The sequence below is a fragment of the Acipenser ruthenus genome, chromosome 3 (genome assembly GCF_902713425.1).
Source record: "Acipenser ruthenus chromosome 3, fAciRut3.2 maternal haplotype, whole genome shotgun sequence".
NCBI classification, from domain to species: domain Eukaryota; kingdom Metazoa; phylum Chordata; class Actinopteri; order Acipenseriformes; family Acipenseridae; genus Acipenser; species Acipenser ruthenus.
In genome coordinates, this window is record NC_081191.1 from 97,890,476 (window position 1) to 97,906,948 (window position 16,473).

Sequence of the window (16,473 nt, forward strand, 5' to 3'; positions counted from 1 at the left end):
GGAAGGAGCTCAAACATTTCTTGTGGAGAAACAGGTGTCCAGCAATTTGAATGTATTTTTTGTTTACGACTGTAAGTCACCCTGGGTAAGGGTGTCTGCTAAAAAATAAAAAATAATAATAATAATAATGATGTAAGTTAAAAGCATAAGCATATTGTTTAAAATCAACTTTCTGTAGTTTCCCAATGTATGCTGCTCACACAGATCATGTTTTTGCCTCACGCAAACAGTTCAGTGCCGCTTCCTGCTTCATTGGGTCACGGACGATAATTAATTATCGATAATTTTTCAACGCAATATAATTCTCTGCAAAAAGAATTATCGTGATATTGATATTACCGATTTTATTGGTACAGTAGAGAACAAAATACCTTCACCGTTTGATAAACAAGCCGGATCCAATCCGGGCTTCTGCAGTATACCGCCTGTTTGTTCTCAAACTGACGTCACCGGCAGCAGTTGCCAGATCGCATTGTTTTTTGGTTTGGCCGCTCAGGAGAGACTTCAAATCCATTTTTATTGCAAGTTAAGCAAAAAAAATATATAAACAATGTATACATTTTTAGAATGGTATTACAATGTACTGTATTTATATGTTGTCAACAAAAAATGTATTTTACTTGCTATTTACACTTTTAAGTACTATTTCAGGCTGACAATTTCAAAGGTGGTTTTATTGATCATTCTGGACATTTGACTAAGCAGCTTCTCCCCCTGTGCGTTATCTGGTTCCAGAGTGGAATTGTCAAATGGTATGGGCAGGGGGTGGTTGTCTCAGTTTGTGGAGAGCTAGATGCTAAAGTGACAGTGCTGATAAACATCAACTAAGAACTGTCAGCTCCTCTGCATCAGCCTCCTGCAGCATGAAAAGATGCAGCTTTTTCCTCTTTCCTCTGTAGAAACATATATCATGAAGGTAAATTGATTTTGTCCAGGGTGAAGGCTGCCCTATCCAGACTTAAGCTCTCTCTTTATTTTTCCTGTAAGGCAGAAAACAAAAAGCTGTTCCAAAGATGGTCATTTGTGTGGCTGTTATAGGTTAAGGGTAAGAAGGCAACAAGTTCTGAGCCCTATTTAGCAAATATGTACGCAGCCGTTCCGCTCGGGCAAAAATGACAGCGTTAGGGAACAGCCATGATAGCGCACAAAAACGTGATTTAGAAGTCAGGTCTCATGCGTGGCTAACGCATATCAAATAGCGAATCACAGTGGGGGAGTAAGGTTACAACCAATAAGGATTCAACATTCCCTTTAAGAGCACCTGTGTGTCTGCGATAGCGAACGGATGGCATTTTGAAACCAAAAAAAAAAAGGAAGGAGACAAAAGCACAAAAAAAAGAGTCCACCAGTCCAAGTGAGGAGGATGACCAAACCCCTCCAGCAAGGCTACGAAATAAGTCATAAGGCTTTGTCTGACCTGCCTGGCACTTGCAGCATCTGCAACCTCCACCACTGGGGCTTCAAGTTCAAACATCTACTTCTCTCAAACCCTGTAATCTTTCCTCCAAGTTCAACATCACATCTGTTACGGAGAGCTTTGTTATGTAAAACACAAGCCAGGATGATATTTCTAACCTTCTCAGGAGTGTACTGTAGTGTTCCCCCAGTGACATCCAAACATTGGAACCACATTTTGAGGATTCCAAATGTTTGCTCAATTACAGTACAAGCACATTTAAAGGTACGGTTATACCTCTGTTCGGCAGGGGTCGTGGGGTTGAGCATTGGTGTCAGTAGCCACCGCTTCAATGGATACTCGTTGTCCCCTATCAACAAGCCTCTCAGACTGTCATCCCACTGAAACACAGCTGCCACCTGTGAAATAGCAAGGATAAACGACTCGTGAGCGAAGCCAAGATAGTTTGCATACACATTTGTGATGTAGTTGTTGGCAACACACACTACTTGCACGTTGACGTAATCTGTCCCCTTACGATTTATGTAGAGGTGCCTATTCTGTGTTGATGTGCGTAGCTGCACATGTGTGCAATCAATGACTCCCAGGACACCAGGAAACTCATACCCCCCAAGAAAACCCTGCTTTGTATTTTGTTGCAGCTTGTGAGAGACAGGGAAATGAATTAATTCTCCTGTAGCTTTACTAAAGCTGCAGGTACATCTCACACTGCACATGATACTGCCGACTGGCTCATGCCTGCAGTATAACCTACAGTACGTTGGAACAAGCCAGTGTTATTAAATGTTAGTGCAGCAGATACCCTTACTGCTACAGGCAAATGGTGTGCTCTCCGCATGTCTCCTTCCAGGTCAGCCTGAAGCAGTTGGCAGATGTTGGTGATTGATTGCCTGTTGAGGCGAAATTGCTTCACACATTGTGTGTCGGACAGGCTCAGAAAAGACAGATGACTTGTAAATATTTGGGGGCGGCTCCTCCTCCTCCTTCTCTTTCTGGCCACGTAGAAATCCAATGTGCACTCCAAAATATATGTATATAATGGAATGCAGCTGTTGTAGAATTTCCATGTGAAAATGGGTGCCATGTTTTCATCTGCATCATGAAACCAGTCTGTAAAACTTGAGTGCCATCTGGTTGGCAAATTTCATATTCAGTCTACAATACACACGTTTTACACAGATTGACTCTATGTAACATGTTTTGTGCTATGGCCACATCTAAATACATTCCCCCAGGTGCAATATTTTCCTGATACTGTGTTGGGACCAGAGCTAGTGTATTTCAGAATTGTAAAATAATGATTATTGTTTAGTCCTTGTTTGCATGTGAATCTGATAAATTGATTTAGAAGAAAATGCCAGGAATTAAAACCATTATTACAGGATGAAAAGTGACTGTATTTCAGTGGGTTCAACGCTGAACACTAACTTGACTTGAAAGTCTGCACAGCTTAGAAGAGGTCAAGGTGTATGAGTGTAAAACAGGTCAGGTCACCCTATTGTCAAATGAGGTCAAGTAAACAAGCACACATGGCTTTCTGTACTGACCTGACCTGACTTGGAAAAGGCTTTTGGTTTACACACATACATTATTTCTTTCTTTGTAGTGAATATTTTTTGCTTTTGCAGGATCATGGCTACTGGTTACAAGTCCATCGTTTGGAGCACAGTGACGGGGGCATCTTGGATCTTGATGATGTTCTGTGTGACGTGGCTGATGACAAAGACCGGGTGAGTCTTACAAATTCAAACTGTTGGGTTTTCAATAATTCTGTAACAATCAAGTTTAGGAAACTAATTTCTGACCTGATGAGAGTTCAACCTCCCTAGGAAGTGAATTGCAAGTGTAGAAGGATGCCTAGCTTGGACTGGTACCTAGGAAGTGAATTACAAGTGTAGAAGGATGCCTATCCTTGGACTGGTACCTAGGAAGTGAATTACAAGTGTAGAAGGATGCCTAGCTTGGACTGGTACCTAGGAAGTGAATTACAAGTGTAGAAGGATGCCTAGCTTGGACTGGTACCTAGGAAGTGAATTACAAGTGTAGAAGGATGCCTATCCTTGGACTGGTACCTAGGAAGTGAATTACAAGTGTAGGAGGATGCCTAGCTTGGACTGGTACCTAGGAAGTGAATTACAAGTGTAGAAGGATGCCTAGCTTGGACTGCTTTTGCAAATGTCTTTGCTCTTTTGTGAAAAGTAGAATGTTTTGGGAGTACGGTCATTTTTCTTTAGTCATTGATCTTAATGCTGTCCTTTTTATATTGTTATTGGGAGTATTTGAATATAGAGATATAAGGAGGTTAAATATGTCACGTTGTCACTAGAGAACCACTTACCTAGTTGTGATGAAACTTGGTTACCTGCATCCACGGTGGAGAATGTAAGCTTCTGACATACGTGTAGCTCTTCTGTAGCAAGATCTTTATCAAATCAAGGATTCTTGATGTTTTTCATAAGTGCTATCCTTTGAGTTGAGGAGGCGTGGGAGATAGGCAATTCAGCATATCTGAACCAGGAATATTGAGGAGACAGAGTGACACTGCTTTAGCAAGGAGCCCTGTGATCATTCAAAGATTAATCCTAGCATTTGCACAGCCTCCGCAGCCATCGATGATAGCCAGGGTTGAGGTGGAAGAGCCACCACTTTGTAAATCATCTGCTTCATTACCTAGCTAATCTACACAATCAATCAATGAAAGACCAGAGGGACATTTCGGTTTGTATATATTTTCATGGTTAAAGGTGGGGGTGTTGGGGCTTTTGTACCAAACCAAAAGGCTGAGCCCTCGTGGTTAATCCTGAAAGGAGCTTGGCTTGGTTACAGCAGCTCTTGACAAAAACAAAACAAGTCAGAAGAGACCCAGTTAATAAGCTCCCCTCGTACACTTCTGGGCTTCAATTTGTGTTCACAGAATTCATTGGAACTGCTTTTGACTGTTCTCTTTAATCCATGGGGTGCTCCATTCTGCACATCTTTCTGATTGATTTATTGAAGGTTTCTCTACATTTTGACTGCTAATTTTTCATTGACAGAGAGGAAATGTCTCCAAGCTGTGATTTGAGGAATTGCTGAGTATTTTGCATGAGAGCAAACTAAAGCATTTGCAGTGTTTTATTGTCTTTTTAATTACATAGTTTATCTCATTTAATCTTGGTGTGAATGTTTTGGTATGCATAGATCATGTAGAAAGATTGGTGTACAGTTTATGGTAATTTTATATTTGAATGTTCATTTTGCAATGTCTGCTTTGCATTTCACCATGCGTACAGTAACTGACGTACATGCAAATATCAGGATTTATTCTTAGCATGCACATCTGCATGTATTCTTCTGCATTAATGTGTGCTCATGCAGTCAGTAGGGTCCATATACTGTCTGCTGCTGGTATGTAATCCTCTTTACTACTTTTGTAGTTTTAAATCACTACAAACAAACCATTGAGGCTATGCAATATTGAAACCAAGGGTTCCTGAAGGAAGCTGACACATTGGGCCATTGTTTTTCATCATTAGTACTCTCTGATCACAGCAGAGCACAGAGGCAGAGCAACACTTGATTTGAGTGGAACATTTGTTCTAACACAGTGGGGCAAGATCTGGCATTGTGATCTAATGGTGTGAAATATAGGGATGCGAGTATATTTTGTTACAGAGGCTTTTAAAGAAGGCCTACTGAATTACAGAACCTTGACTGACCATCAAGGTATACTAACTAAGGTTTTAAAATCTGTTTTTATCTTATTTCAAATTGTCATTTTGTATAAGGGATGCTCTTCTGGCTTTCGAACAGTATTTGTTTTTGTTTTGTTGTATATTTTATGTTGAAGTTAAGCAATGCTCTCTCACTATCATTTTAACAGGAAATGTTTAACTCAGCCAGTCAGCTGTCCAGCAGTTTTGGTAATGCAAGATTGTGCAGCTTGTTGTTGTTGTTGTTGTTGTTGTTGTTTTATATATATTTTGTAACGTGCACTGAGAAGCTTGCACATGAAGGACGCTATATAAATTAAATTGGTATGGTAAATTTAGGGTTGGGGTTAAATCCTTTTTTTTCCCCCCAATTCCCATTCCCTTTTAATCACTTCCAATTTAAATTCCAAGTCCTTTCTAAGGATTTCCTGGAATCGGAATTGGAGTTGATTGATTTAAAAGGGAATGGGAATTGATTTTAAAAAAGAATTGGAACTGAAAAACAGGAACTGACCCCAACCCTGATGGTAATGGGTGTGAAATATCCAAGCTACCTAATCGAACGTGTTCTTTATTTCTTACATCCACTGAAGCAGAGTGTTGAAGGGAGATCTGTGAATGGCTACACTCTGTTTTAAATGCCTAGTAAGGCCACACATGTGACTTAAACTTGTGAGTTCTAAAAGTCACCAGAATGAGATTGCTAAACAGAAAATGATACAAAGTGATACAAAGAATACATTATTTAGAATTACTGATTGTCACACATTTGCTTTAAAGTAGAGAACTTTCTAAATGAAGAGAGACCATAGGTGCAGACCACCATGGTGGTAGGACTACTTTTGTATAGTGTTGTTGACTCAGATATATTTTTTTTTAAAGTGTGATGTGGACAATGCAGACTATTATAAATGGAAAAGCTCAATTGCATAATTGTGAAGAGAGCCGTGCTACCGAAGCAAATAAAGGGGAGGCAAATGTTTTGTACTTTAGGTATCTTTCTTCTGTAATGTTTATCTTAATTTCACTGGAGACGACTGGACTGGACGCAGTCTTCATTTCACTGGAGACGGCGGAACTGGACGCAGTCTTCATTTCACTGGAGACGGCAGAACTGGACGCAGTCTTCATTTCTGAGTCTGGAATGAGAAGCACATGCTGAGGTTTCCCTGCCCCCTTGTGGGAGGGGCCCCGGTTGTATCAAACTTTATTTTTAGTCTGTCATGGAAACATGCTTGGCAAGCCTGGGTACAACAGCTGCAACAATACTGTTAGTGTAACTCCTGAAAACACATTCACCTCGAGCACCAGAGGAGTGGAGAGCGCACTCTATGAAATCCACATTCCTGGGGTTTACTGAGTCTAACCTCTTTCTTCTGCTGTGATGTACTGTTAAACAGTTCTTGTGGAAATCAAAAGGAAAAAATGTACCACGTTGGCAGCTTTGCAAGTTGTTTTTGTAGGACGATCATGCGGACTGATATTGGATAAATATTTGTCAGGGTGGGTCGTAATGAGACTCCAACACACAACACTGCAGCAATGGCACCGGATCCTTTCTAAAAGTGTGGGGGTGGGGGCCAAGGTCCGTGGGTGAGGGAGTAAAAGTATGCACAGAGTACGACCGCAACTAAACATTGTGTGCTATACAAGTGTCTTTTTTTCTTCTGCTGTGCACATTTCTTTTGTCAAAGTGGGAGGGCATCCCCCCTCCCCCCACCCGACTACGGTGCCCCTACACTGAAAAAAAAAATAGAGCTTTTACTGTTGCGTTAAAATAGAGACACATCATTATACTCTGCAATATGCAAATCTGTACTTAACTGGGTGAAGTCGCAGATTTAAACCTTTAGTTGAAACACACAATCCTGAGATGCTCTAAAATAGCCCAAAATTGTAGGTAATTTAAGATTCAAGCTGATCGTGCAATTTGTAAGGAACACTTAACTAAAGCACTAAAGGAAGAACTGTTTTTTTGTTTAGATACTTTCCCGTCTGTTTTCTTTTTTGGTGAAATGTTACCACCTCCCCCCTTCTCTGAGTGCAGAGAAAGATATTATTGTTACTGCTTAGGCCTGAACAGACATGGATGCCCTCAAACTGCCTGCATTTCAAAGTGAGGCCTGTCAGATGCAATTTCAAATGTAATTCCTTCCTTTTAATAGCTTGGTTTCTTTTTTATTTTATTTTTTTGCTTGCCTCGAATTCCAAGATTATGCGTCATAATCTGACATTCTCCCCAACCGATTCACTGTATGATTAGAACCAGGGACCAAAGAAAACCGGCAAGTACAAATAAATGTCCCTTTTGGTCGTTTCACTTGAATGTTCAGAGAAATAAGAATCCCGTTACACAGCAGCCACATGTTGGTTGTATTGCTTTGATTTGACACAGATGTGCTTGTACCTACACACTGTAGCTGTTTCACCTCGCTGTAAAACCTGGAGTGGCTCAAACTGCTATACGATTGGTGTTATTGCAGAGTAATGCCGTTTCAGGGATGTTGTGAAGCTGGAATGAGGAAAGAAGCCTGGGTTCTAACAGCTAATATACCTCAAGTAAACAAGGTCGGCTTTTGAAGAATTCAGACAAAACAATGGAAAGATTTTGTAAAGAGACACCCAACAAGTGTTTTTTGTTAATGTTAACTTGATGGTAAAATTAAGAATAGGTAATAGCTTGAAACAAATTGTTATATCTTTTGGTAGAGCTTCTGTAAATGTGCAGCTCAATACTGTATAAGAATGTGATGTGCATGGAGAAATACAGTTAAAAAAATCATTACATAAAGAAAGAATAAGCATGTGTTTATTTAATTCTGTACTAGGTAATGCTAATATGTCATTGCGATTTACAGTGCCTGTAGTAAGTATTCACCACCCTTGGATGTTTTCACAGTTTGTTGTGTTACAACCTGAAATCTTGATTGCCTTTAAATGGGATTTTTTTCCTTTGATTTACACAGCCTACTCAACACTTTGAAGAGGCAAGATAATTTTTATTGTGAAACAACAGTTAATGAAAAATAAAAAAAAACCCTGAAATGTCTTGGTTAGATAAGTCCCCCCCCCCCCCCCCCCCAGCCGTCTCCAGTGAAAGCAATTACAGCTGTGAGTCTTTTGCGGAAAGTCTCTACCAGGTTTGCACATCTGGATCGTGCAATATTTGCCCATTCTTCTTGTCATAATTGTTCTAGTTCTGTCAAGTTGGATGGGGATCGTTGGTGGACAACAATCTTCAAGTCTTGCCACGGATTCTCAATCGGATTCGTCCAGGCTTGACTGGGCCACTCTAGGACATTCACTTTCTTGTTTTTAAGCCACCAGTGTCGCTTTGGCTGTGTGCTTGGGGTCATTGTCCTGCTGAAAGGTGAATCTCCGTCCCAGTCTTGGGTCTTTTGCAGACTGAAGCAGGTTTTCCTCAAGGATTTGCCTGTATTTAGCTCCATCCATTTTGCCCTCTACCCTGACAAGCTTCCCAGTCCCTGCCAATGAAAAGCATCCCCATAGCATGATGCTGCCACCACCATGCTTCTCAGTAGGGATGATGTTACCTGGGTGATGTGCTGTGTTGGGTTTGTACCAGACATAACGCTTTGCATTTAGGCCAAATAGTTCAATTTCATCGGACCACAGAATCTTTTGCCACATCTTTTCAGAGTCTCCCACATGCCTTTTTGCAAATTCCAAGCGGGATTATACATGGGCTTTTTTTCAGAAACGGCTTCCTTCTTGCCACTCTTCCATACAGGCCAGATTTGTGGAGTACCTGAGCTATTGTTGACACATGGACAGTTTCTTCCATCTCAGCCATGGAACGCTGTAGGTCTTTCAGAGTTGTCATTGGCCTCTTCCTGGCTTCTCTGGCCAATGCTCTTCTTACCCAGCTGCTCAGTTTGGGAGGACGGCCTGCTCTAAGCAGATACTGGGTGGTTCCGTATACCTTCCACTTCTTAATGATCGACTTGACTGTGCTCCAAGGGATATTCAATGCCTTTGAAATCTTTTTATACCCCTCCCCTGATCTGTGCCTTTCCACAACTTTATCTTTAAGAAGACTATGCGGTGATCTGATTCAAGCATTCAAAATTCTAAAAGGTATTGACAATGTTGACCCAGGGGACTTTTTCGACCTGAAAAAAGAAACAAGGACCAGGGGTCACAAATGGAGATTAGATAAAGGGGCATTCAGCTTTTTTACACAGAGAATTGTGAGGCTCTGGAACCAACTCCACAGTAATATCGTTGAAGCTGACACCCTGGGATCCTTCAAGAAGCTGCTTGATGAGATTCTGGGATCAATAAGCTACTAACAACCAAACGAGCAAGATGGGCCAAATGGCCTCCTCTCGTTTGTAAACTTTCTTATGTTCTTATCCCAGAGTTGTTTTGAAAGCTCCTTGGGCTTCATGGTAGTATCTTTGCTTTGAATGCACTGCCCAACTGTGGGGCCTTACATAGACAAGTGTATTTAATCTGAAATCATGTGAACCACTTTTATTGCACACAGATGGACTCCATTTAACTTATTGTGTGATTTCTGAAGGCAATTGGTTGCACCTGAGCTTATTTAGGAGTGTCATAACAAAGGGGGTGAATACTTATCTAATGAAGACTTTTCAGGTTTTTATTTTTAATTGATTTGTTTTTTCACCCCCCCCCATTTTTTCACACATTGAAAGTGTTGAGTTTCAGGTTGTAACACAACAAACTGTGAAAACATCCAAGGGGGGTGAATACTTACTGTAGGTACTGTATATCCCAGAATAAAAGGCGAGACTTTTAACTAGAGGTCGGCACAGGTACCGAAAACCCAGGTACCTGTTGGGTTTTAAATTACCCGGGTCTCTTTTTACTACCCGGGTAATGATTATTAATTTGAGAATTAAGAAAATGTAGAAAATATGACAAAGCAGTTGTAAGCGTAGGTCTCTGGCCAGCGTAATAAAGACAATGTTAAGACAAGCTTTGCGGTAAGCCTTTTCTTAACTGATAGGATATCGATGTTTTACAGAAAACAATAACACACAGCGAGCGGCAATTACACTTCAATAATAAGAACTGCAGTGGCGATTCTCAGGAACTAAAGCGGAACGAAAACAGCACAACAACATCCTGTTGGGTTTATGTCAGTGGTAACTCTCTAATCCATTAATAATAATAATAATAATAATAATAACCGTGTAGCTTCCAATACAGAATGCTTTATCTCCAGTTATTGCACAGATATAGTTTCTTACCATAAAGATCAAATAAGTAGCCTGTATTTAAAAATGCGTAAGCTGCAAAGTACAAAATTAAATCACACTTACGAAACGTTTACCTGTTTTCGTTTTGGGTTAAATAAAAAATATTTGTGGAGCACATTAAGTAACTGTGCCAGTGCTTCCTCCTTTGAATGACATATTTCCTTCGCAGAGTTTGCAAATTCTGCTTTCTCCTGCTTTGGTGAAGAAATTCCACATAATGCAGCTTTGCTTGGATGCCATGTTTTAAAACAACAGCGGAATATGTCCAATAGATATCGCAAAGAATCCTGCAGCATGGAGCACTTTTAACATTAATAATTTAACATCAATAACTGTATTCAAACGTATTATTATTATTATTATTATTATTATTATTATTATTATTATTATTATTATTATTTCAGTGTTTCAAGTACTTAAAAAGGCTACACAAGTAGACAGATCTGAAGAGACTAAATGTATGTGTACTATATAGTATATAAATATGTATCATGCACTTAAAACATTAATATATGTGTTTTTTTTGTATCATTACCTGAAAAAGATCCGGGTATTTCAGTGTTCTTGAAGGCAATGGGCTCAATGCCACGGCATGTATTTCAGTGTTCTTGAAGGCAATGGGCTCAATGCCACGGCATGTATTTCAGTGTTCTTGAAGGCAATGGGCTCAATGCCACGGCATGTATTTCAGTGTTCTTGAAGGCAATGGGCTCAATGCCACGGCATGTATTTCAGTGTTCTTGAAGGCAATGGGCTCAATGCCACGGCATGTATTTCAGTGTTCTTGAAGGCAATGGGCTCAATGCCACGGCATGTATTTCAGTGTTCTTGAAGGCAATGGGCTCAATGCCACGGCATGTATTTCAGTGTTCTTGAAGGCAATGGGCTCAATGCCACGGCATGTATTTCAGTGTTCTTGAAGGCAATGGGCTCAATGCCATGGCATGTATTTCAGTGTTCTTGAATGCAATGGGCTCAATGCCACGGCATGTATTTCAGTGTTCTTGAATGCAATGGGCTCAATGCCACGGCATGTATTTCAGTGTTCTTGAAGGCAATGGGCTCAATGCCACGGCATGTATTTCAGTGTTCTTGAAGGCAATGGGCTCAATGCCACGGCATGTATTTCAGTGTTCTTGAAGGCAATGGGCTCAATGCCACGGCATGTATTTCAGTGTTCTTGAAGGCAATGGGCTCAATGCCACGGCATGTATTTCAGTGTTCTTGAAGGCAATGGGCTCAATGCCATGGCATGTATTTCAGTGTTCTTGAAGGCAATGGGCTCAATGCCACGGCATGTATTTTTCAACTTGGTGCATTCATGCATTTCTAAAGCAATGTTAAAATGCACACAAATAGATTTTGTTGGAGGTGCTGGTACATTTTCTAGTATTTTAATTTCTTCAGGTTCAGTGAACTCTATCAATATGAAGACTTACAGAGAAAGGATGGAGTTAATGGTGATGTCAGCCTCTCTACAATTCAAACTAGTCGTTGACCCCATATGCAAGCATACAGTTGGTAATTGCATACAGTTGGTAATTGCATTGATCTAACGCTGTAGGAATCCTTGCAAGTTTGGATAAAGTGATGGTGGTGATCAAAGAATACGCATGCTACAGTATATAACTATATAGGGAAGTGTATAAGGATACAGTGACTTTCATTGTCTTTTCACAGGTGAAGTGATAAAGTAGGTCCTGATCTTTAGCTGTCTCTGCTTTCACACTGTCCTTGAAAGCGTTCCATTCTCAGCATGCAAGCATTGAAGTCCAGTGCAACAATTCTGTACTCGGCTTTGTGGGGCTTGCTGTCGACAAGTATATAAATCTGACACGGTTAGTTCCTGCACTAACAGGAATGGCTCCAAATTTATTTATTTATTTATTTATTTATTTATTTATTCATTCATAAATTAATTAGATTTGTTGCCTTCCTGACCCATGGAAGCTCCAGAGCCAATGTAAAACTCCCAGTGAAATTCCCAGCAAAGAACAGCAATTTCACACAGTATCACAAGACTCTCCCTGCACACCACGTGGCTGTGCCTTTACCAGGTGGCCTCTCTGGGACCGGCACCTTGCCTGACCGTGTACCTTTTTAAAGTGTTTTTCCTTTAACATTTGAATGCTATTTAATATATACCTACTAAAAGCACAATAACCCATGGTATGGAGTTAAAAGTGTCAATCCACTCATAGTCCCCATTGAATTATCATTACTCCTGAACAATTAGCAATTAAACCATGCTGTTTCCTAACAACTAATTAACCCCCATCATCCCAACACAAAGTACACTTCTGTGAATTAATTGTTAAATAATAAATACATGTATTTTACCCTCTTTTTTTAACCACTATTTTACATCAATATCATGGATGTTTATATTGGTATTCGGGTCATTAAGAACTACACTGTGTTGTCTGTTTTGATTTCAGTGTTCCTCTGCAAACAGTTCAGAGCAGTTGTGTTATTTTTCGGAACAATCTTGTCACAATGTGAGGCTTCCCTCTTTCGAATGCACAGTTCATGTTTGTTACATGACGCTGTTAAACTGAGTGCATATTGCTTTTTATTTTGCACAGTGTGCTTGTTGTGACTTGCCTTCTATTGCACCAAAACCCCTTCGGGTATCAGACCTTTTGCTTTAGAGGATTCTTGTTTGCATGTTTATAATTTAAAAAAAAGGAAGACGATAAAAAGGAGCACCCAGTGGATTACGCAATAGTCAATGTGTTTGCTATTCTCTGCCATATGTTATGAGAATTACACCTTTGCGGAGTGCTGTTTTTAAAGCTACATCGGTTATGCTGTTAGCCTTGGTAGAAGGATGCTGCTTTATCTATCTGTCAGCATTTGGTCAAAGCAGCTGACAAATGCACAAAGGTAGCCTGTGTCAAATTTGGATCGGAATGCCAGCAATGATTCATATAGTCAAGGGCAGCAGGTTAGAACAACTTAAAAAAGCAAATGAAAGAATTTGCTCAGCACTGGTCGATACCACCATTGATTGACCTTGTAAGATGTATGAAGGTTTGATTTCTCAAATACCTTCAATTACTATACAGGAACACAGCTGTAGGTTTTTCAGAATTCAATCTTTGACAGCCAACCTTAGTGCATCATTGCGTTCTCCAATTAGATTTTATTTTTTTCATACAGTAATTGGAACTTCCTGTTTTTAAGTTTGCTACAATTTGGAATAGCAGTTATTCCCTTTTAGTTTAGTTCATTGGATTTTAGACCATTCTTTCTGCTTATTTACCACCTTGATAGTAATAACACATCTGCTAATTGCACATGTTTGTAGCATTGTGATTTGCAGAGGGGTGCAGTCCTAAGGGTTTGTATGATAGCCGTCATTACTGTGAGTCTGGCTAAACCCTCTGATGAGTAAATAAGAAGTGGATGGAAAGCATGCTGACACACTGCTTTCCTGTAATGGCAGGTTTCTCTTGTTTTAATGTAAAGTCATGGCTTATAGCTACTAACTGCTGCTAGAACTCTCAAATGAAGTTGTTCCAATAAGATGTTGGTTTTCTCTTCTTGAGACAGCAATCAAGTTCAATTGCCCTTGTTAACCATAGTTGCAGTAAAAAAAGTTACAAAGTCAGCCAATTTCCTCCTTTTACTGTGTTTTCAATACTCTACAAAGGTATTTTCTGTTAAGAACAGAGACATCTGACTACTGTACTTCCCATAAATCAATACGGTACCCACTTGTAAAACGAAAAGCCTATTGAAGAACTCTCTTTACCCCTCATAAGTTCCAGATCGCAATCCCTATTCCCACACAAGTAGAGTAGGCTGCAGCAAGGTTGTAAAACCACTAAATACAGTGTCCCTCTGCAGCTCAGTCCAAATAAAAGTGTGCATCTCCATGGAGAGTTCCTCTCTGTGTTACCGCAAAATGCACTTTGGCAGAGAGTTGAAGCTCTGGAGGGGAGGGGTGGGGTATCTGGAAATGGGAGAAAGCAGGACGCTTCATGTTAATTCATTATAATACTACTCGCTGCAAATAGTGGCTCTTGGTAAACCAGTTTAATCAGTGATTTAAAAGTGTTTTTTTGTTTTGTTTTGTTTTTTAGCTGCTATGCATTTGATGTGTCTACTACATTTGTTTGCAGCATAAACTTTTGATTGTAAAGGATTTTCAAAAAAGAGGCCATGTGGTGCCTTGAAGTGGAAACATTTGGACAGGACCTTTTTGTTTGTGCTGTTCAATTCTGAGATATTGGACTGCTACACCTTTTTAAAGTGGCTCTCGCTAACAACACAATTCAATACATCTAACCAGTTGTGCACTTCCATTCACTAAACAGTAGCTCTCAAATGAGCAGTTTTGAAAGACATGCTCATTTGAGAGCAGCAGTGTGGAGTAGTGGTTAGGGCTCTGGACTCTTGACTGGAGGGTTGTTAGTTCAATCCCAGGTGGGGACACTGCTTCTGTACCCTTGAGCAAGGTACTTTACCTAGATTGCTCCAGTAAAAACCCAACTTTATAAATGGATAATTGTATGTAAAAATAATGTGTAAAAAATTAATGTAATTGTATGTAAAAATAATGTGATATCTTGTAACAATTGTAAGTTGCCCTGGATAAGGGCGTCTGCTAAGAAATAAATAATAATAAAATAACATGCTATAGTAAACGTATGTATTTTAAAACATGGTATGTGGTACTGTACTATCTGTTAGCAAACCCTGTTCTGTCAGTAACCTGCTTTGACCCCCAAAAGACAATGCTGAGATGAAGTGACCTAGAAAGTGAAACGGTAACAGACCGTATAGGGATGAAGACTGTGTGCTTTATTGCAATTTTGAAGGACTTGTTTCCTTGGCATGTTTTTTCTGTTTCTGGGGCCAGTGTTTGCTGTTCTGTAAATTACCTATTTTGTTTCAGGTTTCATCACCCACTCCCAGCCTACATTTAATAGGAACGATATGCCATTCTTGCATCCCTGTGGACAAACTGCAGTTACGAATCAAGTCTTGATGCAAAATTCCTTTATAGTGTTGGCAGGTTGAACGCTTTTCTCGCAGGAGAGGTCTCCGAATCACTGATCTCACTGTAAATTGTTATATATACATATCCTTTACTGTAGGTTCAGGGTGGTCTTATAAGAGCCGGTGCCAACTTTTTACAACTGGCCAGCTAGCTGAGGGTTTTTTTGACAGAACTCCTGGTTGGCCTTGGTTTCTATGGGAACAAGGGCACAGGACTAGTGTGTCTGTGTGCACACACAGGCTAGTATCTCTCAAGTTCTCAAATCTTAATCCACGCTTTCCTGAACACAGCCACTCATATCTTTTACTGCAGCAGTATAGTTTCACTTTAATTGCCAGAGATTTGCAGGCTGTATTGGAGCTCTGCATTGATTTGTATTGATTTTGTATGCCAGCTTTCTCCTCTTCTCCCTCCATGAAAAGAATTAAAGATGCAACAGCAGCAGGTCGTCTACGTAATTTCACACTGGCATGCTCTACCCGGTGTCAGGGGGATCAGCTATGTGATTTCACACTGGCATGCTTTAGCCGGGTCAGACCCGGTGTCATGCGGGTTGGTTACATGATTTCACACTGCTTTTTGAAGAAGCAGGGTCGTCTTGGGTGACAGAAGCATCGCTCCACGTCATCCCTGCAGCAATCTGGCTCATGTTGTGTCACAATCGTCTGCTTAACAATGCCCATCATGCTTTTTGTCTCGCTCGACCCTGGTCAAATCGTGTCAACCCACATCCTGAGATGGGACGCTGTCAACCGGGTTGAGCTAGGGTCGACCCAGGTATGTGGTTTCACACTACGTGGGCTTGTGACCCGAGTAGCCAGAACATGGAAGGGGCTTGAGAGGATTTCTCCTGTTTTTATCAGGCCCTATTATCTAAATGCACAGCATCACAGATGAGGCTGGTCATTTCAGAGAACTAAAGAGCTTTTCGAGAAATGTCTTTGTCTCGGGGTAACTGAGATGAAGCACCATGGCTGACATTGATGTAGGATTGCCTCTGGGGTTCGCCTGTGGCAGAGCTAGTTCAAGGTTGGATTTAGTGGTCAGTGGTGACCTGACTTCAGAAGGTTTCAGAGGGGAATCAGGTTGAAGTGCATGGGCAAGTCG

The 16,473-nt window shown here is 40.5% G+C and overlaps 1 protein-coding gene across 7 annotated transcripts in view; it reads left to right on the top strand.

Moving 5' to 3' along the window:
- Window positions 1–16,473, top strand: part of LOC117394603 (partitioning defective 3 homolog) — a 372,730-nt gene that overhangs the window by 41,810 nt on the left and 314,447 nt on the right. For all 7 annotated transcript variants that reach the window (XM_059019442.1, XM_059019440.1, XM_059019441.1 and 4 more), the window contains exon 2: window positions 3,046–3,147. In XM_059019442.1, coding sequence (XP_058875425.1) covers window positions 3,046–3,147 — 102 coding nt within the window. The remainder of the gene's footprint in view (window positions 1–3,045; window positions 3,148–16,473) is intronic.